The following is a 22,583-nucleotide window of genomic DNA, read 5'->3' on the forward strand; positions in this document are numbered from 1 at the left end:
TCAGAAGAGATACGTCTCTAAAGCCATTCCTACTCCCTATTGCGCGTTCTGCCAACCTGAACAAACTGGAACTTTCCTGCACATGGTCTGGGAGTGTGAACAGGTGTATGAGTTTTGGAATAAAACAACATCAATAATATCTGATGTCATTGGATGTCGACTTCCTACTGACCCGATTGTTTTGTTACTTAATGATGACTCTAAATTACACCTGCTCGGGAGACAAATTAGAAACAAAAAGAAAAATTATAGCTCAGCGCTGGCCACACACACACACACGCTTTGTGTAAAACAGTGGCTGGACATAGTTATGCTGGAACTCTCTACAGCAAGGATTAACAAAGCCAAATCATCGACTATAGACCTATGAATTTAATGATACCTCACACAAGACTCTACGTCATACGGTTCATTAGCTGTGAAAAGGGGCGTGGCTAAAGCATAGGGGGCAGATCAAACCATCACCAGTTAAAAAGGAACTCTGTGCTGAGTTCAGTGACACCTCACCCAAGACTCTACCTTAAACGGTTCAAATGTTATCAAAGGTGGCGTAGCTGAGTAAGTGGAAGTGGTTAAAGTATAGGGGGCGGCTCAGTATCACATGTAGACCACACATAAGTTTCATGTAAATTGGATGATGTTTGTCATATAAGGCGCATTTCCTGTTGCCAGCGGGGGGCGCTATGACCAAAAGTCAATTTTGGCCTGTAGATGTCCTCAGGCCTGGACCATTGTCAATCGTGACAAATTTCGGGCAGATACGACAACATACACTCAAGTTACAACAACTTGTTTGTTCATTGCTAAACACTCAAAATGGCCGCCATGCCCGCACCATCTGACAAAAAGTTTTTCTTTTAATAACTTTTCATCTTTAAGGTGTTGAGATGGTACAGACCGAGTTTAAAGTCCATCGGATGAACTCTCTAGGAGGAGTTCGTTAAAGTATAGCACCTACTTTTAGGCCTACTTCCTGTTGCCACTAGGGGGCGCTATGACTTTGAGTAAATATCAGCCTTTTTGTCCTCAGGGTTGGACTCTTATGAATCCTGAGAAGTTTTGAGCCAGTTGGACAATGTACACTCATGTTACACCCACTTCCTGTTTTGGTGGCGAAACGCACTAAATGGCTGCCCCGCCACAGCCACGCCCCATGACCAAAAGTTTTTCTTTTAACAACTTTTCATCTTTAACGTCTTAAGATGGCACAGACCGAATTTGAAGTTGATCGGATGAAATCTCTAGGAGGAGTTTGTTAAAATACGACATGTGGAAATGGCCAAAATCACACTAATTTCGAACTTTGAAATCAAAATGGTGGACTTCCTGTTGGGTTTAGGGTATGGCTCCAATGACGTTTTTTGTACATCTTGACATGGTACATATGTGTACCAAGTTTCGTGAGTCTACGTTAAACGCACTGCAGGGGCTCAATTTTTTTAACTTTGTAGGGGGCGCTAGCAAGCCATTTTTGCGCGCCTATTCCTGAAACTCTTAAAATGCGTACATTTTCACCAAACTTGATGCGACTGCCTGTTTTTGAATATGTTAAGGCCCTCAAAAAGGCAATCCTTTTTTGTAGAAAATAATAATTCCTTCAGTTTCAATAGGGCCTTCCCCGCTGTCGACAATCAGGCCCTAATAAAAAGTTCATCTTAAAAAAATAAATAAAGATGGAGACAAAAATAGAGAGATTTGCGCTACCGCAGCAGCCTTACTTAACAGGCTGCAGACGGTTGTCACAGCGGTCGTGCACAGAGAATTTTTTTTTCATGGGTATGAAAATAAGTTTTTCATACTTTTACAGTTTGCCTGTAAAAAGGCAGACTAGTGAACATCTGGGCACCCATTGCCAGTGGACTGTTCGGAAATTAATTAAACAGCTCCGCTCTGCTGTTGTTTAAGCTAGTTCTGTACATTCTATGGTGAAAACTCGGCATAAAGCACAGTGAAACAAAATGTATGTTGTTGTTCGGGGAACATTGACAGCGACCTGTGACAACTGCCCTGCTATCATTTCCAACCAATTGCATAGTTTGTCCTGCCCCGGGTATCGCCCCAGTGACCCAAGTCGTGTGCAATTCACATTAAAATCGACCCTGGTCTACCCTTATCAAACCCACCTCGCTACCTGGGTCACGAAGCCGAGCAGATCAAGGAGAGTTATGCTTATACGTGCATTCAATCTATGTGTTTACATCAGCATTTGTCTACTTTTAGTACTAGTGCTGTCCTCCTGTTTTTTTATTAAATCCTATTATTAAATGTATAAATGTTTGTGTTTGGTTTGTGTGCAGGACTTTGCTGATGAGCTTGATGTGATGCCGTTAATCACCATGGAGAACAATGTGATCCACAACAATGAAGGCTATGGGGTGATTCTAGTGAAACCCAACAACGGGGAACAACATGGAGTTCCTCTGGACACAAGTGAAGGTAGGTAGAGAACTTGAATATGTGGAGCATTAAATAAAAATGTGGAGATGAAGGCAGATCTGTATGTAAGAAGCTTTACAGCATAGAATCAATATTAAATAGACCTTTTGCTCCCAGAAAACCATACTGAACCAACCACAGAGAACAACAGCACAGGTTGTGACGCAGCCTCAACCTCAAGCAGAAAGTGGCAGTTTAGTCGTCAGCTGAGCAAAAACAAGGAGACGTCCTGCAGCCGAGCTGTCCAGGACCTGATGGACCACCAGATCTTCGTCTCCATTCAGGGAAACCAGTTCAGACGCAATGGGATGGGAGATTTAGGCACCTTTTTCTACTGACAAACAACTTCAACACACTCTGAACTTTTCTATTGACAAAATGTCAGACTGGCTGGACGTCAATACACGTCGGCAATCAGAACTAGCATGCGTCTTTTAAGATCTTCCTCAGAGTTTATTTAATGGACAGTTTTTAGATGATTGCCTTTGTTTGGCAAGAAATACAATTAGCTGATTCACATCCATCCATTGTGTTCTGCAGAGACAATAATGTTCCTGTGTATCAAGTGTGTTGTGATCCGTTACAAGCTGTGTGTTTCTAAAGCACTCTGGCTTCTGCCTGTTTGATGGTAAATTGATCCACACGTTTGTACGAATGCTTTTATCTTATTTATTTCTTCGGGCTTCTGACGCTAAATGTTTTTAATAGTTTTTTAATGCATAATTTGTTTGAAATCCACTTTAGTCACTTTGAATGCAGTTTTGGTAGTTCCACTTCAAATGTAATAAATGTTACCTTTAAGGTAGTGAACGTAGTGCGCAGTTAATGATACAGATTTCACACAAATATTCATTGTTTTCTTTGTTTATTAGTTAGATGTGATTTTCACGTGGTGTCTCTGTGTTTTATGGTTGAGGGAAGTCTTCAAGTTGATGGGCTCTAACAGTTGAAGCCCGGTGAAAATAATAAAGCTGCAATAATTAGAAACGTATTCAATTATTTTGATAATGATTCATTGTTTTTAGTATTTTTTATGCAAAAATGGCACACAAAAAATGCTGTGGTGAGCCTCTCGAATATGGCAATTTCTTGCTTTTCTTCGTTTTATGTCATATTAAACTAAATATCTTGGGTTTTGGATAAAACAAAGACATTAAAAGACATCACCATAGACTGAGGAACTGGGATGGACATTTTTCTTTATTTTTTAGATCATCGATTAGCCTAAAAAATAAACTGATGTTTGGTATTTAGATTGACTGATGATACAAATGAGTCTTTGGTTTAAACTGCTACTTGTGGAAATTGTGAATTTAATGAAAGTCCTGCAGATTAAAAAGTGTCTGTTGAAACCTCTGTTGTGGTGGTGTAGTATGATAATCCTATAAGGTGTGTGTTGTTACCTGACTAAACTCCCTAAGTTTTTAATGCTTTGGATCATTCATTAGGTGCATATTAATATTCATGACATTTGAAGGGCACATAACTTATTTAGGACTCATCACCTGACACGTGTCTAGGCCTTAGCCAAGTCTTTATTTACCAATCCGTCTGTCTCTGATTTCTTTCTCAAGGCCTGTACTACGAAGCAAGATTTGGCATTAACGAGGTAACTTCAGCTTCAACCCAGGGTTTTGAGTATCGCGACGGTGGATCACTTGTTACCGGGTTAAATCGCTATGTAAACTTATGCTCGCTCCTCCCTCCTCCTCATCCCGTTCCCTCTTCTGTGCTTCAACCCCAGAGTACCTTTAACTCAAAATCTGTGGCAGTTTCAAAATAATTTAGTGATGGGCCCACAGAAGAATTCCATGAAATGAACACAGCCCCTTAAATTAAGGAAAAGGTCTTGGGTGGGCTTACGTTTCCATTACATGCAGTATCCTTTTACAAACTTTAACCTCAACTAATATTAGGCTATATTCCAAAGTCTTGGCACTACGCCTAGAACGCTTCATAATGTAATAGAAGAAGCCAGAAACCTCCCAACAACTGCAGCAGTTTTATCACTGACTTTTGACCGCCTAGAAAGGAACTACCTGTGGCAAGTAATGGAGAGGCTTGGTTTGGGAGCAAAATAAAATATGATTTGATGATTTTTATGATAAAACCCAAATCACCAGCAGATCCACTTCAACATATGTCATAGGACATATTGGACTCCTCAGAAGAGATACATCTCCAAAGGCATTCCTACTCCCTATTGCACGTTCTGTCAACCTGAACAAACTGGAACTTTCTTGCACATGGTCTGGGAGTGTGAACAGGTGCATGAGTTTTGAAATAAAACTTTGCTTAGTGGTAGGTTGTAGGAGTTGTGTATCTGATTGGACTTTATTGATTCCTCAATCAATAAAGTTGATTGGTGGGACCAATAAGAGATTCTGGTAGTGAGTGTAAAGCTAAGTTAATGACGGAAACAAGGTTTCATGAGCACATGATCCTGTGTATTGAGCGCAAAATGTGTTTCTATGTCAGATCTGACATAGAAACATCTTTATAAGATTTTCTTGTAGGAAACGACTGCAAAGCGGATTTAGTGATGGGAATAACGTTTTCAGACCAAAAGAAGCTGTTTGGAGCACAATACACAATATTCTGATATATAAACATCTTTATAAGAATTTCTTGAAGGAAATGACCCCAAATTCTGTTCTAGTGATGGGAAGAACATTTTCAGACTACAAGTAGCTGTTTGGAGCTCAATACACATGATTCTGACATAAAAACATCTTTATAAGAGATTGTTGAAGGAAATGATTGTAAAGTTATTATTAGAGATGGAAACAAGGTTAAGAAGCTGTTTGATACCTTAATACAAAGATTCTGAAATGGAAACAATTTGATAAGAGATTCTGGTAGGAAATGGATGTAAAGCTAGTTTAATGATGGTGAAACCGGTAGGTTAAGTATATTGTCACGTGAGACATCACGTGAGACACACGGAAATAAATGCCCATCCGGTAAGCGATGGCGATATTACGAATCCCACTATGGCCACGCCAAGACCCGCCTTTCAATAGCGTTCACACACTACTATTGGCCAGGCGTCCATGCTTACATGTACAGGTCCTATCCCCTGACCAATCCCCTTATGGCGAGTGGATTGTGTCTATGGATTGTGTCTATGGCGAGTGGATTGTGTCATTCAAAGGATAAACAGGAGAAGGAAAAGGAGCAGGTTACCCTCCCCGTCGTCGCCAAACCGTGTGGAATTTTGAATTGATTTAATAGGGATTGCAGACGAGAGACCAGCGGCGACTAGGCGGCGAGTGCATGTACAAACATTTTCCGGCGGCGACGGCGTATGTTTAGAATTCCCATCAAATTTACGCCTACTAAAGACGTCTAAACTAAGTACGTCGCCTTACAAACGTGTGAAACAGACGTCTTCACTATCTAAAGACGTCTGAACTATGTACGTCGTCAGGGGGACTTTTCCCCTAATATTGAACTAGAGTATTTGTTATAGATTCATAGAGTCATTGTTAGTGTTCTTTTGCTTACTTTTTGGTTCTTATGTGTTAGCCTACTCATAATGTGTGGCTAATAATATCATCATGCTTATATAAAAAGTATTAATGAACACTCGAAATGTCTCCATGGCAATAAGAGACAGATGCCGTTTGAACAACAATCATAAATAAAATAGCAATTTGGCATATTTAACCAAAATCAACAACAATCATCAACTGTCTTATGCCTTAGGACCGTAACGAAGGTATAGTCACAAGATATATGATCAAAATCATAAAAATAACAGCTTATATAGCTGGGGAGCTTGCAGCCTTGGGGATAGTTGCGTCAACGTGTTACCCAAAATGAACGTCAGTTCACTCAAAAAATACAAACAAATTAACTATTAAGGGTCCATCCATCCATCTTCATCCATGGATGGATGGACCCTTAATAGTTAATTTACAAACAAATTAACTATTAAGGGTATTCAACATAAAACAAATATGAAGGTGCTTGATTGACATTTACCCATTACATAATAAATAAGTCAGTGATTTGGCTGGTCTTAGCTAGGCCAACTAGCTAGATAAAGAACAGAGAGCCAGCCCACACAGCGAGACCGTGGTGCCTTTGACTCAAATCGAATTTTTTTTAATTGGGGGTCTCTGCAAAGATACTAAATAAAGAACTTACAGTATATTTCGGATTTTTATCAGAAACTGCTTTAGTGGCCATGTAAGTGTAAACACAAGGGAATTTGAGTCTGGCTAGGTGTTGCTTTCAACACAGAAACAGACATAACGTTATGGCTAAAAACAAAGATAAACAAGGTAACGTTAAACATGAACGTTTCACTACTATAGGCTACATATATAAGTTGTATATAATAAAGTGTATACATGCATACATATAGGCTACACATACGTACATAAAGTTACATGTAAATAGATCTATGAAGCTTATAAACAGTAAGGCAATTGGTGCAAATGATCCAGTAGATGGCGCCGATGTTCAATCAATGTTAGAGTTAAGCATTCTTCCAACAGTGCGCAGGTCACATAAGCTGATGAGATACTACAATTTAATTCATCGTATTATTTTTATACTGTCAGTAGGCTACTTTTAGAGCAACTTGTATAATGGCTAAAGGTCCTGGAACATATATTGAATGAATTGAAATACATTTAAACCTATAGGCTATAGGCTTACTGTATATTGAACTTGAATTCACTCAATCAATTTTTTTTTGGGGGGCACGTCTGGCGACGACGCTAGGTGTGGCGGCGTTCTTATCAACTACGATGTACACTGGCGACGGTGTAGTCAATCCACACGTTAGAGTCACACGACAGTCTCCTTCGGTAGGTTATCCGTGGCACTATCCACTCGCCATATGTTCTGGCCGTGAATTCCACGTCTTTTCTGCGCGTCCCTGGACGCCAGAATTAGTCTTCTTCTGGATGTTTATAAGGTGTGTTTCTGCATAAGTGTAGGCTATAAGCCTGCATATTAAACAATCATACACCCATTGTGTTAAATCGTGAACGGCGATCTTGACGTTTACACATCTAAACTTGACAAAGGTTCTAAAAAGGTCCAAAATCGGTCCAGTCATACCTGAACGTCTATAACACGTTATAATCACGTGTAGATCAAACAACACTTTACTTATACATTTAAGTTCTTAATATAATTAATTGCATCTGAATATAGGGTTAAGGTTTGTTGCATGTAAATATGCATAATTTATAGTTATTACAGTAACTACATGTAACAAGGACACTGTAAAATAAACTTATTTTCATTTTAGTAGTTCATTACAAATGAACATAAAGATAACGGGATGAACTAAAAAGCCACAAAATTCCAAATCACATTTATTTATTTTACGGTTTATACAATACAGATTCACCCGGGAAACAGGAAAAACGTGTTCATTACAAAACAAATTCAGTTTTAGCTCAATTCCGTTAATTTAGTTCAGTTCAATAACACTGTCACAAATATCTCCCTTTGTGTAGCAACTTTTTGCAACATCATTTACACCAGGAAAGTTATTTGTTATAACCCCACACTCTTCCTGGAGCATGTTTCAAGTGTTCCACCATGGCCGCATCAATTTCTGATTCAGTTGAATTTGGGCTCCACCTCTTCACAGCATCTGAGGGAAGAGAATATTACAATAATAAACAAAACAAACAGTAGGAAAAAAATTACATTGAATTATTGTCTAAATGTTTTTATGGTCCTATAACTAAATAAAAAAAAAAAAAAAAAAAAAAGAAACAAGATTTTGCACCAGTTTCATGAATGAAACTGAGTTAGAAAAAGCTAAAATCAATACATATATATATATATATATATATATATATATATATATATATATATATATATATATATATATATATCCCTAACCCATTCTATGAAAAAAAATGTAGGATTACTTCACTTTAGAAAAAATAACCAAATAAGGTAAAAAGAAAATCACGATTAACAGTACAGTGCAGGTAGCAATTGCATGCAATGTTAAAACATACACTTTCACACCTTTGACTGTAACATTAAACATACTTTATACTATGGTATAGGCCTACCGTTGTATAAGTTCAAATTAACTTTTAGCCTACTATTTATTTGATATTTGCATGTTGTGTTTATTTGTAGTTCTTGGTTTTTTTGTTATATGAGCCACCCACGATGGTCCGTGTACGTTTTGATTTGATTTGATTTGTTTGTTTTTTCGTTTGAACCACAAAACAAAATAACGAGAAACCAGCTGTTTTTCGTTTGTCGTTTCAAACCAAAAACAAAGAAACGGTAAAAAAAAGAGCCGTTCTCCGTTTCTGAATCCAAAAACAAAAAACGACTAAACCAAATTCAAATAACGGTCCGATTTTGGTTTTTTGAAATTCCTTTTTTTTATTTCTCCGTTTGAATATCTACATTAAAAGAAAGACAGGTTGGCCACGTGACCCGGAAGTAATAGCAAATAAAGCCTATACAAATAAAATTCAAGCTTTTAGAACGGTCATAATATTTTTTTTTTTTTTTTTTTTTTTAATAAACTTTATTGAAGAATGTGGACATACAGTAGAAAGGAACGTCTTCTGTACATCTTAACAGTCTATGTTCTAAACGAGCCAGGGGGTTATTAAGGAAGACAAAAACAAAAAGAAAAAAAATGAAAAAATTCACACAAATATTTTGTAAAGCTTACAAAGATCATATGATCTGACAGCTTTTTTGTTTGTACAGGTAGAAATGGAAAAAATGTATTGTTTAATATTGGCAGCCAGCTCAGAAAAGCTTGGCTTCTTTTTCAAAAACTTTGATTTATGTAAATAAAATTTGGTTAAAATAATTATCAAATTTATCACATAATACTCACAGTAAAGCTTTCTATCATATTGAATGAATCCAAACAATACATTTTCCCAAAGTAATGTGAATTGAGGGTAAATGTGAACAGCAATGAAATGTGATAATCTGCTCCAAAGTCTCTTGGTATATTGGCAAGACCAAAATAAATGTACAAGGGTTTCATTTAGTTCTCCACAAAAAGAACAGCTGATATCAATGTCCTTTTTCATTTTCTGCAGATAATGGTTAGTTGGGTAAAATCTGTGAAGCATTTTGAAAGAGATCTCTTTAATTTTGTTGGTTAAGAAGAACTTCTGTGGCAATAGCCAAACCTTTTCCCAACAAATATCTTCAACATATGAAGACCAGTACGATAAAGCAGCAGGAGTACTCTTAACGTCTTGTTGAAAGAGTTGACGAGTCGCCTTATTCTTACTTTTAGCTTGTAGTGAAAAACAGATATTTCCAACAGTCGTTTCTTTCACATTTAACAGTATAGGGTGATCACCAACTCCATTAAAACCGTTATGGAGTGCAACGATAGCTGAAGGTATTGCATCAAAAACAATAGAGAACTCCTTCGGAGACACAGGGATGCCGTAGTGATGAATAAACTCAACATAATTATAAAGCTGACCACGCTGGTTGAGTAATTGGCTTAGAAGCAATATGTTGTTGTCAACCCATTGCTGAAAGAAAATGGATTTATTTTTATACAAAATATATCTGTTGTTCCAAATATAAAATCTATGAGGAGAGAAATTATGCTTATAAATCAAAGACCAAGCCAGCAGCATTTGTTTATGAAATGAAGAAAGTTTCAGAGGAATTTTGTCAATATTATAGGTACATACCAATAAAAACTGGAGCCCACCAACTGAGGAAAAGACAAAATGGGGAATAAAATTCCACAAGGAAGTTGGACACTTTAAGTAACGCTTAATCCAATTAATTTTGAATGTGTTATTTAAAGTATTGAAGTCCAGGAAATTGAGACCACCTTTATTGTACTCATTCATTAAAACAGACTTTCTCAGATAGTGAGTGCGGTTTTTCCACACAAAATCATATAGAACTTTGTCTATAGTTTTACACATTTGTTGATCTACATATAAAGATAGAGCAGCGTATGTTAATCTTGATATTCCTTCAGCCTTCGAGAGTAGAATCCTGCCTTTTAATGATAAGTCACGTAAAAGCCAAAGGTTGAATTTCTTTCTTGTTTTTTCAACAATAGGAGTGAAATTATTCTTGCATCTTTGGAGTTCACTTTTATCAATGATAAGCCCTAAATAATTAATACTATTTTTCACAGGAATATTAGAGATCACATCAACATCACAATCCTTAAGTGCTAGTAATTCACATTTTTTAAGATTTAATCGGAGACCAGAAGCTTTACTAAACACTTCTATTATAGAAATTGCTAGAGGAACCTGGGAGCTGTCTTTTAAAAACAGTGTTGTGTCATCTGCCAGTTGACTTAAAACAATTGTCTTATCAGCGATGGAAATACCCTGTAAATGACTACATTTAATGTGTTCACATAAAAGTTGGGCTGCAAGCAAAAAAAGGTAAGGACATATAGGGCATCCCTGCCGAATTCCACGTTTGATTTCAAATCTGGGTGAGGACCCATTTTTAAGTTTAAGGGAGCAATTTGCATTATTGTAGAGAGTTTGGATCGCATTACAAAAGAAATCCCCAAAGCCAAACTTCTTAAGTGAATGATAGAGAAAAAGATGCTCGACAGTATCAAAAGCCTTGAAAAAGTCTAAGAAAAACACAAAACTGTCATCTGAAATTAAATATGAATAGTCAACTAGATCTAAGACTAGTCTAATGTTGTTGGAGATATGCCTATTGGGCATAAAACCTGATTGTGTTTCATCAATTATAGAGTTTAACACTTTTTTTATTCTTCTGGCAAAGATCAAGGCCAAAATTTTATAATCATTATTTAAAAGGCAAATTGGACGCCAGTTATCAACATAAAGTAAATCCTTGCGTGGTTTAGGGATTAAAGTGATCAAACCTTGAGTCATACTCCAAGGTAAGGTATTGGTCGATAAGCTTTCATTAAATACCTGCAATAAGAAGGGCGCCATCTGCTGTGAAAACAATTTATAAAATTCTGACGATAAGCCGTCTGTCCCCGGGGACTTGTTGTCTTTTAAAAGTTTCAAACACTCACTGATCTCTGCCAGAGTTAAAGGGAGATCACAAAGATCCCTTTCCGAATTGTCGAGTTGAGGGGTGTTATGTAGAGAGTTGAGGAATATAGAAGCATCATTTTCTGAATATTCTGAAGTATATAGCTTTTTGTAAAATGAAGAGCAAAAATTAGATATTAATTGTTGATCATCAGTTATAGAGTTGTCAATGATTAATTCATTAATGGTATTAACTTTTGCATGGTACTTTTCCAGTTTGAAGAAATATGAAGAATTCTGTTCTCCTTCTTCTAACCACTGCTTCGAGACCTTATAAAAGCTCCTTCCGCCTTGCTCTTATATATTTTGTCCAGGTTCTCTTGTAAATTAAACATTTCTATTTTTTCCTCCTCTGTTAAAGCATCTGGTGATATTTGAGATAAGACCGATATGCCTGTGATGACTTTTTGTTCCTCTAATTTCCTCATTTTAGCAAGATTGCTGCCAAGCTTCCTAAAATATTTGGCTGATTCATATTTAAATAACTCCCAATTAACATTAAAGGATTTTTCCATCTCAGCTTTGTTGAAAAAATGTTTTATCAACTGTGGGATTTTCTGTTTAACCTCCTCAACTTTAAGGAGAGAGTTATTTAATTTCCAATAATTGGCTTTGCAACCATCTGAGGGAAATAATTTTATAGAAATGTAAATGGCTTTATGATCACTTAAGGGACAGGGAAGAATGTTAACTGTCACATCTTGTTCTTTAATACTATTTGACACTAGCCAAAAGTCTATACGGGAAAGCCTAGTTTTGTCTTTGTTACTCCAGGTGAAGGATAAAACATCTGGGAATTTAATTCTCCATATGTCAGTTAAGTTATATCTTTCCATGAAAAGCTTAAAGTATGTATATCTACCGGTATCACGCACAGGTGGCCATCTATCAAGCTGGGAATCTAAAGTAACATTAAGGTCTCCTCCAAGCAAAATATGAGAGTTTGGAAACTTTGTTAACCAATGTTTGAGTCTATTATCTATGTCAGCAAATAGTTGAATGTTTTCTAGATTAGAGTTGTACCCATATACATTAAGAACAATCAAAACAATCTCTTTGTAACTAATCACTTGGCAAATATAGTGCCCTTTTAGATCCGTATCTGTGTGTAAAATGTCACCATTATACCTTTGCTTCATCGTTAAGACACCAGCTGATCTTTCTGAGCAGTGAGAAAACCATAACTCATTACCCCACTGAGTTCTCCAAAAGTTCACATCACTTGAAGTTGAATGAGATTCCTGACAAAACGATAAATCTGTGTTCAGCTGTTTAACAAATAAAAACAACACTTTACGCTTAGTAATATTTCTTAACCCCCTGGCATTTAAAGAAACAATAGACAATGAAATATTTCAAATAGAAAAGGCTTATTAGATACTAGGGAACAAATAACCTAATAAAGCTATGCCAAGCATCAAGCTGCACCTTAGAGTAATAACGGTTAATTTAATGGTGGAAAAAAAAAGAGAGACCAGCATATTTCAAATAATAGTCTTTCAAAAAGTTGGTCAAAAGTATATTCTTTAGGAGATATATTATATCCAACAGAAACGTTTTACAAACAAAACTTAGGACTAGGCTCAATAATAAGGCAGTAAAAATAAACCAAGAGCCTGGATACTCACTTTAGCCAAAGTGCCAAAAAAATATAAAAGTTAAGTCTTATGCTCATCATTCAGGTGATTTAAAGTCACCGTCAGTAGTCCAGTACTTCAGGTGATTTCCTTCCCATCGACAAAGGCTCGTGCTCCAACAAAGTAAGCAGGCTTTCCCTCACTACGTGCCTTACTCACCAAAGGCCACATCTTCAATCTGGCCTCCTTGACAGGTTGCGGGAGGTCTTCGACAAAGCGGAGCTTTTTTTCACGCATGACTGGGTGATTTTTGGCTGCCTTCCATAGCGCATCTCTGTAGGATCTCTGGGAGAATCGGATGATGATTGCTCTCGGCCGAGAGCTGGCAGATGTTGGTTTTCCGATACGATGAACGACGTCAATCGCGGCTGGGAGCTTGTTGTTTTCATCTGGCAGAATACTCCGACAAAGCTCTACAACTTTCCCCTTCACATTTTCTGCAGAGTTTTCGGCCACTCCATATAGTTTCAGGTTCCATCTTCTTGAGTAGGTCTCCAGTTCACACACACGAGACAGAAGTGCCGCCACTTTTTTTTCTTCTTCTAGAAGACGACCATCAACACTCTTTACTTTCTGTTGAGTTTCTTTTAATTCACTACAAGCAAAATCTAGAGTTTTCTTCAGCCCTTCGATTTTCAGTGCGTTTCCATCAATTTTCTTGGAGTTTTCACTCACCAGCATTTTTATGGAGTCAGCCTGCTCCTTTATAAGCTGAGAGAGGGTAGAGATCGTTATCCTGGGGTGTTGTGTCGTGTTTTGTTACATAGAGAGCCTTTTTTGCAGCTGGGGAATCACACGGAGTCACAGGAAGAGGGGGGAAATCTTCGGACATGGAGACTTCTACCGTCTATTGCTAGCCAAGGTTGTGCTAGCATAGTCGTGGCACGAGGCTATCAGAGCATTACCTGCCTGTACTTCAGGAACGACGTTCTTCTTACTCTTGTTCATTCTTTTTCTATCACGGGATGACATATGGTCGTTTTCCACAAGTACAGACATCTGTCCGACAACGTAAGGATATAGTATTTTTAAATTTCCACCAAAATAAAACTTTTGTGCAGGAGCTCAGCAGTAGTGCACTTACGCGGCCGCCATCTTGGTCCCCAGAACGGTCATAATATGCAGCACTAACGTTATACCAGAGTAACGTCAGAAGAAAAAAAATCAATCATAAATAGGCTTATATAAACCTGGACCGAAAGAAATATGTTAGCAATAGTAGTTTATTACAGTGATTTAATATCGTTCCTATCCACGCATCACCAGTCATGTTTAATGAGCGCATTGTTTGGTTCAATACAGTTGGTAATAGTTAACCTAAGAACTTATTGTGTGTCAGCAGCCGCAGACGGACCGTCATCAGTGGGGATCGGCCAGCGGAGCATCGTTACTATTGCCAGAAAGCCTCGCTGCCGACCACGACCTGCAGTCGGAGAGCCCCGCACTCGGTAGCTTTTTAATTAAACGTAATTTACAAAGCGATCATATCGCACTGAAAGCTAAATATTTTGTCACTAGCAACATACACCTGTCCTCTGTCAAATAAAGTTGCATTTTCAGCTTTGAACAAAACCGTTCAGGAATTATTACAGCAGAAGTGGGGCGTGCGTAATGTTTCATTCGTCCCAGGTCGGGACGATTGAAACAGCACAGGGGGACGAATGAAACATACACTTTAAGCCATATAAACTTCCCACATCTTCAATATTTTACTACAAATTATGAATGGTACTCCCAAAAGGTGTTATTTAGATAGATTGTTGCTGGGCTATACGTCTTCGTGAATATCTTAACAACTCATTGCCGTCACCTTGTAGGCTATGAAGCGCGTTTTTTGAAATATCATGCACTGTGGATAATTCTGCCATTTTTATAGCTAGAACAGTATACGTTTTCCCATTTATATCATGTTTCTATTGTGAAAATGTCGTTTCATTAGGTTTTTACGTGGGTTAGGTCACTGCACATCCAAATAAAGTGCCCTTGACAGCCCATCAGTCTAGGATAACGGCCTAGGATAACGGGAAAACTCACCGATGTATAGCCCAGCAACAATCTATCTAAAATAACACCTTTTGGGAGGACCATTCTTGATATGTAGTAAAATATTGAAGTTGTGGGAAGTTTATATGGCTCAACTGTATGTTTCATTCGTCCCCCCCTTCCCTTCCTTCAATAAGTTCTTAGGTTAACTATTACTGCATGCGCTCATTAAACGTGACTGGTGATGTGTACGTGGATAGGCACGATATTAAATCACTGTAATAAACTACTGTTGCTAACATATTTCTTTCGGTCCAGGTTATATAAGCCTATTTATTGATTGATTTTTTTCTTCTAAAGTGGTATAACTTTAGTGCTGCATATTATGACCGTTCTAAAAGCTTGGATTTTATTTTTATAGGCTTTATTTACTATTACTTCCGGGTCACGTGGCCAGCCTGTCTTTCTTTTAATGTTCAAACGGAGAAATAAAAAAAAGGAATTTAAAAAAACCAAAATCGGACCGTTATTTGAGTTTGGTTTAGTCGTTTTTCGTTTTTGGATTCAGAAACCAAAAAAGGAGAACGGCTCTTTTTTTTACCGTTTCTTTGTTTTTGGTTTGAAACGACAAACGAAAAAACAAACTATCAAAACCTCCACGGACCCACAATAACCTTTAACCACTTAAATAGTTTTCACTTTAATAGTCTTTATCTGAATGAAATTCTCCTCTCCTTCTGTGTTTTGTATGTTTGGTTGTTTTGTTTTATTGCATTGGTTCTGTTTTAACTTATTTTTTATGATTATGTTCAACTGAACATTGTTTTTTTGGGTTTATATTAAATGATTTTGAGTTGCCCAAATCAACCTCGTCTCTGATTATTTATGTGGGTTGCCTGTGTCGTGGGAGTCCCCAGATTGGTACCAACTGATATCAAATTCAATTTTAAACTCTTTGGTGGTAGTCCCAAGGTGGCGTTGTAACTGTTAAATTGCTAAATTTTGGGCTAAGCCCTCTATTGGACCCGGTTACAATGGCAAGAAGCGGTTTGGAGCACAATACACATAATTCTGACATAGAAACATCTTAATAAGAGATTCTGGTTTAATGATAGAAACAAGGTTTACATGCCACATAAAGCTATTACCTTAATATACATGATTATGATTATTATTAAACATCTTGATAAGAATTTCTTGTAGGAAATTACTGCAAAGCTGTTTTAGTGATGGAAACAAGGTTTACAGGCTTCCACGAAGCTGTTTGAAGCACAATACAAACATCTTTATGAAAGCTTTTGATGAGAAATGGCTATAAAGCTGTTTTATTGATGGAAAGAAGTTTTACACACCACAAGAAGCTGTTTAGAGCTCAATACACAATATTCTGACATAGAAACATCTTCATAAGATTTCCTTGTAGAAAACGACTGCAAAGCTGTTTTAGTGATGGAAACAAGGTATACACGCCACAATAAACTGTTTGGATCTCATACACATGATTCTGACATAGAAACATCCTTATGAGATTTCCTTGTAGAAAACGACTACAAAGCTTTTTTAGTGAAGAAAACAATTACACACTTGCACGAAGATTTCCTTGTAGGAAACCACTGCAAAGCTGGTTTAGTAATGGAAACAAGGTTTATAACCACAATAAGCTTTTTGGAGCTCAATACGCACGATTCTGACATAGAAAATCTTTCATAAAGATTTTGATAGTAAATGAGTGTAAAGCTAATTTAATGATGGCAAGGTTTACACGCCACAAGAAGCTGTTTGGAGCTCATACACATGATTCTGACATAGAAACATCCTTATGAGATTTCCTTGTAGAAAACGACTACAAAGCTTTTTTAGTGATGAAAACAATTACCCACTTGCAAGAAGCTGTTTGGAGCTCAATACACATTCTTACAGAAACATCTTTATGAAAGATTTTCTTGTAGAAAATGACTGCAAAGCTGTTTTAGTGATTGAAACAAGGTGTACACGCCACAAGAAACAGTTTGGAGCTCAATACACAAGATTCTGACTAAGAAACATCCTTATAAGATTTCCTTGTAGGAAACCACTGCAAAGCTGTTTTAGTGATGGAAACAAGGTTTATAGCCACAATAAGCTTTTGGAACTCAATACACACGATTCTGATATAGAAAATCTTTATGAAAGATTTTGATAGTAAATGAGTGTAAAGCTAATTTAATGATGGCAAGGTTTACACGCTACAAGAAGCAGTTTGGAGCTCATACACATGATTCTGACATAGAAACATCCTTATGAGATTTCCTTGTAGAAAACAACTACAAAGCTTTTTTAGTGATGAAAACAATTACCCACTTGTACAAAGCTATTTGGAGCTCAATACACATTATTCTTACAGAAACATCTTTATGAAAGATTTTATTGTAGAAAATGACTGCAAAGCTGTTTTAGTGATTGAAACAAGGTGTACACCCCACAAGAAACTGTTTGGAGCTCAATACACAAGATTCTGACATAGAAACATCCATATAAGATTTCCTTGTAGGAAACCTCTGCAAAGCTGTTTTAGTAATGGAAACAAGGTTTATTATAGCCACAATAAACCTTTGGGTCTCGGGGACCCGCACGTTATTCAATGGTATGTCTCTACTACCGTGGCCTCGGCCTTTGGGTCTCTGGGAACCATACATTATTCGATTGTATTTCTCTACTACCGCGGCCTCGGCTTTCGGGTCTCCGGGACCCGTCCCGTATTCAATGGTATTTCTCTACTACCGCAGCCTCGGCCTTCGGGTCCCGGAGACCCGTCCTGTATTCGATTGTATTTCTCTACTACCGCGGCCGCGGCCTTCGGGTCTCTGTGACCTGTCCTGTATTCTAAGGTATTCCTCTACTACCGCGGCCTCGGCCTTCGGGTCCCCAGGACCCTGGCCCGTATTCAATAGAATTTCTCCACTACCACGGCCCTGGCCTTTGGATCTCTGGGACCCGTCCCGTATAAAATCGTATTTCTCTACTGCCGCAGCTCTGGCCTTTGGGTCTCGGGGACCCGTCCTGTATTCGATCGTATTTCTCCACCCGTCGCCCTGGCCTTGGGGTCTCTGGGACCTATCCTGTATTCAACATCCAAGGCTTGACCTTGTCCTACTAAGACACTTTTATTATACACACATACACACACACACACACACACACATATTCTCTGTACACATTTGTCTTGTTGTTTTTCATCTTTGCTTCTGCTTTTGGACCTTTGTATGGTTTGTACTTGGTTCAGCATGGCCCGTCGTATGACTCTAGATTTCAACCTGCATCAGGGTTTCTTCATCACAAGATGCTATGTCTCCGAAGAGGAAGGAGAAGAACAAGACGACGACGAAAAAGAAGAAGAAGAAGAAGATGCCCACCACCACCACAGCAACTCTGACGAGGGCGACGAATGAAAATCTGAAAAAGACTGCAACGACGAAGGAGAAGACGGATGACGACGACCAAGACACCGACGACCGAGAAGAACAAGGAGTAAACGCAGAACAAGAGGGTGGACAAGAAATGGGAGAAGAAGATGAGGAGGACGAGGAAACGTTTGTGTCAAGAAACGGCGAAATCGAATGGTCCTCGGAAACGTATCATCCCCGTGGCCGTCAAACTCATTGCCGCGGCACCGAAGAAGAAGAAGAAGAAGAAGAAGAAGAACAAGAAGAACAAGAAGAACAAGAAGAACAAGAAGAACAAGAAGAACAAGAAGACCGGGAAGTACGAGAAGACCACACACGTGCTACAGAGCCCAGGACCCACAGAGTATGCTGCCACGCGCGTCACGACATACTCTCGGCGTTCGACCTGTTTGTCACACCGCAAATAGTAGACATCGTGCTGGCCGCCACGAACCCCGAGGGCCTAAGGAAATTCGGCAACGACTGGAAAACGATGGACGCCACGGACCTGTGCGGCTACATGGGGCTGCTGATCCTCGCTGGCGTGAAATGAGGCCTTGGAGAGCAGGTGGCACGAGGAGAGCGGCAGGGCCATTTTCCGCGCCACGATGCCAATCAAACGGTTCCACACGTTCTCGAGACTGCAGCGATTCAACGACCGCGAGATAAGAGCCACCAGACGAGCCTCGGAAAAACTGGTGCCCATACGAGACGTGTGGGACAAGTGGACGCGGCGGCTGCCTCGCTTCTACAACCCGGGCCCGGGTTGTAGAATTTCTAAAATAGCATTTCTAAAATAGCATTACAGCATTTCTAAAATAGCATTACAGCCATTTCCTTCAGAAATCTCTTTTGAAAGAATCATGTGTAAGGTGCTCTAAACAGCTTCTTGCTGCGTGTTAAGCTTGTTTCCATCGCTAAAATAGCTATACAGTCATTTCCTTCAAGAAACTCCTATAAAGATTTTTCTGTTTCAGAATCTTGTTCAAGGTGCTCTAAACAGCTTCTTGCAGAATGTAAAGCTTGTTTCCATCACTAAAATAGCATTACAGCCATTTCCTTCAAGAATCTCTATTAAAAGAAGTTTCCCTGTCAGAATCATGTGTAAGGTGCTCTAAACAGCTTCTTGCTGCGTGTTAAGCTTGTTTCCATCGCTAAAATAGCTTTACAGTCATTTCCTTCAATAAACTCCTATAAAGATATTTCTGTTTCAGAATCATGTTCAAAGCTTGTTTCCATCACTAAAACAGCATAACAGTCATTTCCTTCAAGAATCTCTTATAAAAGAAGTTTATATGTCAGAATCATGTGTAAGGTGCTCCAAACAGCTTCTTGCGGCATGTAAAGCTTGTTTACATCACTAAAAATAGCATAACAGTCATTTCCTTCAAGAAACTCCTATAAAAGATGTTTCTGTTTCAGAATCATGTTCAAACAGCTTCTTGTTTTGTTTACATCACTAAAATAGCATTACAGCCATTTCCTTCAAGAAACTCCTATAAAGATGTTTCTGTTTCAGAATCATGTTAAAAATTCTCTAAACAGCTTCTTGCGGCGTGTAAAGCTTGTTTCCATCGCTATAATAGCTTTACAGTCATTTCCTTCAAGAAACTCCTATAAAGATGTTTCTGTTTCAGAATCTTGTTCAAGGTGCTCTAAACAGCTTCTTGCGGAATGTAAAGCTTGTTTCCATCACTAAAACAGCATAACAGTCATTTCCTTCACAAATCTCTTATATAGGAAGTTTCAATTTGAAAATCATGTTCAAGGTCTCCAAACAGCTTCTTGCGGCATAAAGCTTGTTTCCATCACTAAAATAGCATAACAGTCATTTCCTTGAAGAATCTCTTATAAAAGAAGTTTATATGTCAGAATCATGTGTAAGGTGCTCCAAACAGCTTCTTGCATCATGTAAAGCTTGTTTACATGACTAAAATAGCATTACAGCCATTTCCTTCAGAAATCTCTATTGAAAGAAGTTTCCCTGTCAGAATCATGTTTAAGGTGATCTAAACAGCTTTTTTTTCCATCGCTAAAATAGTTTAAGTCTTTCCTTCCATCGCTAAAAAGAGCTTTGTTTCAGTGTTCATTTCCTTCAAGAAACTCCTTTCCATCATAAAATAGATGTTTTTGTTTCAGAAATCTCCTATAAAGAGCACCTTGAACATCATGTTCAAGGTGCTCTAAACAGCTTCTTGGCAGGTAAAGCTTGTTTCCATCACTAAAATAGCATAACAGTCATTTCCTTCAAGAATCTCTTATGAAAGAAGTTTAAATGTCAGAATCATGTGTAAGGTGCTCAAAACAGCTTCTTGCGGCATGTAAAGCTTGTTTACATGACTAAAAAAGCTTTACAGTCATTTCCTTCAAGAAACTCCTACAAAGATGTTTCTGTTTCAGAATCTTGTCCAAGGTGCTCTAAACAGCTTCTTGCGAAATGTAAAGCTTATTTCCATCACTAAAACAGCATAACAGTCATTTCCTTCAAGAATCTCTTATAAAAGAAGTTTATATGTCAGAATCATGTGTAAGGTGCTCCAAGCTTCTTGCGGCATGTAAAGCTTGTTTCCATCACTGAAATAGCATAACAGCCATTTCCTTCAGAAATCTCTTTTGAAAGAAGTTTCCCTGTCAGAATCATGTGTAAGTTGCTCCAAACAGCTTCTTGCATCATGTAAAGCTTGTTTACATGACTAAAATAGCTTTACAGTCATTTCCTTCAAGAAACTCCTATAAAGATGTTTCTGTTTCAGAATCATGTTCAAGGTGCTCTAAACAGCTTCTTGCTGCGTGTTAAGCTTGTTTCCATCGCTAAAATAGCTTTACAGTCATTTCCTTCAAGAAACTCCTATAAAGATGTTTCTGTTTCAGAATCTTGTTCAAGGTGCTCTAAACAGCTTCTTGCGGAATGTAAAGCTTATTTCCATCACTAAAACAGCATAACAGTCATTTCCTTCACAAATCTCTTATATAGGAAGTTTCAATTTGAAAATCATGTTCAAGGTCTCCAAACAGCTTCTTGCGGCATAAAGCTTGTTTCCATCACTAAAATAGCATAACAGTCATTTCCTTCAAGAATCTCTTATAAAAGAAGTTTATATGTCAAAATCATGTGTAAGGTGCTCTAAACAGCTTCTTGCTGCGTGTAAAGCTTGTTTCCCTCGCTATAATAGCTTTACAGTCATTTCCTTCAAGAATCTCTTATAAAGATGTTTCATGTCAGAATCATGTGTAAGGTGCTCCAAACAGCTTTAGCGCAGGTAAAAGCTTGTTTCCATCACTAAAACAGCATAACAGTCATTTCCTTCACAAATCTCTTATATAGGAAGTTTCAATTTGAAAATCATGTTCAAGGTCTCCAAACAGCTTCTTGCGGCATGTAAAGCTTGTTTACATCACTAAAATAGCATTACAGCCATTTCCTTCAGAAATCTCTATTGAAAGAAGTTTCCCTGTCAGAATCATGTTTAGGGTGATCTAAACAGCTTTTTGCTGTAAAGCTTGTTTCCATCGCTATAACAGCTTTACAGTAATTTCCTTCAAGAAACTCCTATAAAGATGTTTCTGTTTCAGAATCATGTTCAAGGTGCTCTAAACAGCTTCTTGGCAGGTAAAGATTGTTTCCATCACTAAAATAGCATTACAGTCATTTCCTTCAAGAAACTCCTATAAAAGATGTTTCTGTTTCAGAATCATGTTCAGGTGCTCTAAACAGCTTCTTGGAATGTAAAGCTTGTTTCCATCACTAAAATAGCATAACAGTCATTTCCTTCAAGAAATCTCTTATATAGGAAGTTTCAATTTGAAAATCATGTTCAACGTACTCCAAACAGCTTCTTGCGGCATAAAGCTTGTTTCCATCACTAAAATAGCATAACAGTCATTTCCTTCAAGAATCTCTTATAAAAGAAGTTTCCCTGTCAGAATCATGTTTAAGGTGATCTAAACAGCTTCTTGCTGCGTGTAAAGCTTGTTTCCATCGCTATAACAGCTTTACAGTAATTTCCTTCAAGAAACTCCTATAAAGATGTTTCTGTTTCAGAATCATGTTAAAAATGCTCTAAACAGCTTCT

General features: G+C 37.9%; 1 protein-coding gene across 1 annotated transcript in view; it reads left to right on the top strand.

Annotated features, from left to right (window-relative positions):
- Nucleotides 1-3,792, top strand: part of shcbp1 (SHC SH2-domain binding protein 1) — a 63,262-nt gene extending 59,470 nt beyond the window's left edge. The window contains exons 12-13 of the mRNA XM_028585019.1: nt 2,298-2,436; nt 2,554-3,792. Of these exons, the coding sequence (XP_028440820.1) occupies nt 2,298-2,436; nt 2,554-2,774 (360 nt within the window). The 3' untranslated portion in view covers nt 2,775-3,792. The remainder of the gene's footprint in view (nt 1-2,297; nt 2,437-2,553) is intronic.
- The last annotated feature ends 18,791 nt before the right edge of the window (nt 3,793-22,583 follow it).

The sequence above is a fragment of the Perca flavescens genome, chromosome 1 (assembly GCF_004354835.1).
Source record: "Perca flavescens isolate YP-PL-M2 chromosome 1, PFLA_1.0, whole genome shotgun sequence".
NCBI classification, from domain to species: domain Eukaryota; kingdom Metazoa; phylum Chordata; class Actinopteri; order Perciformes; family Percidae; genus Perca; species Perca flavescens.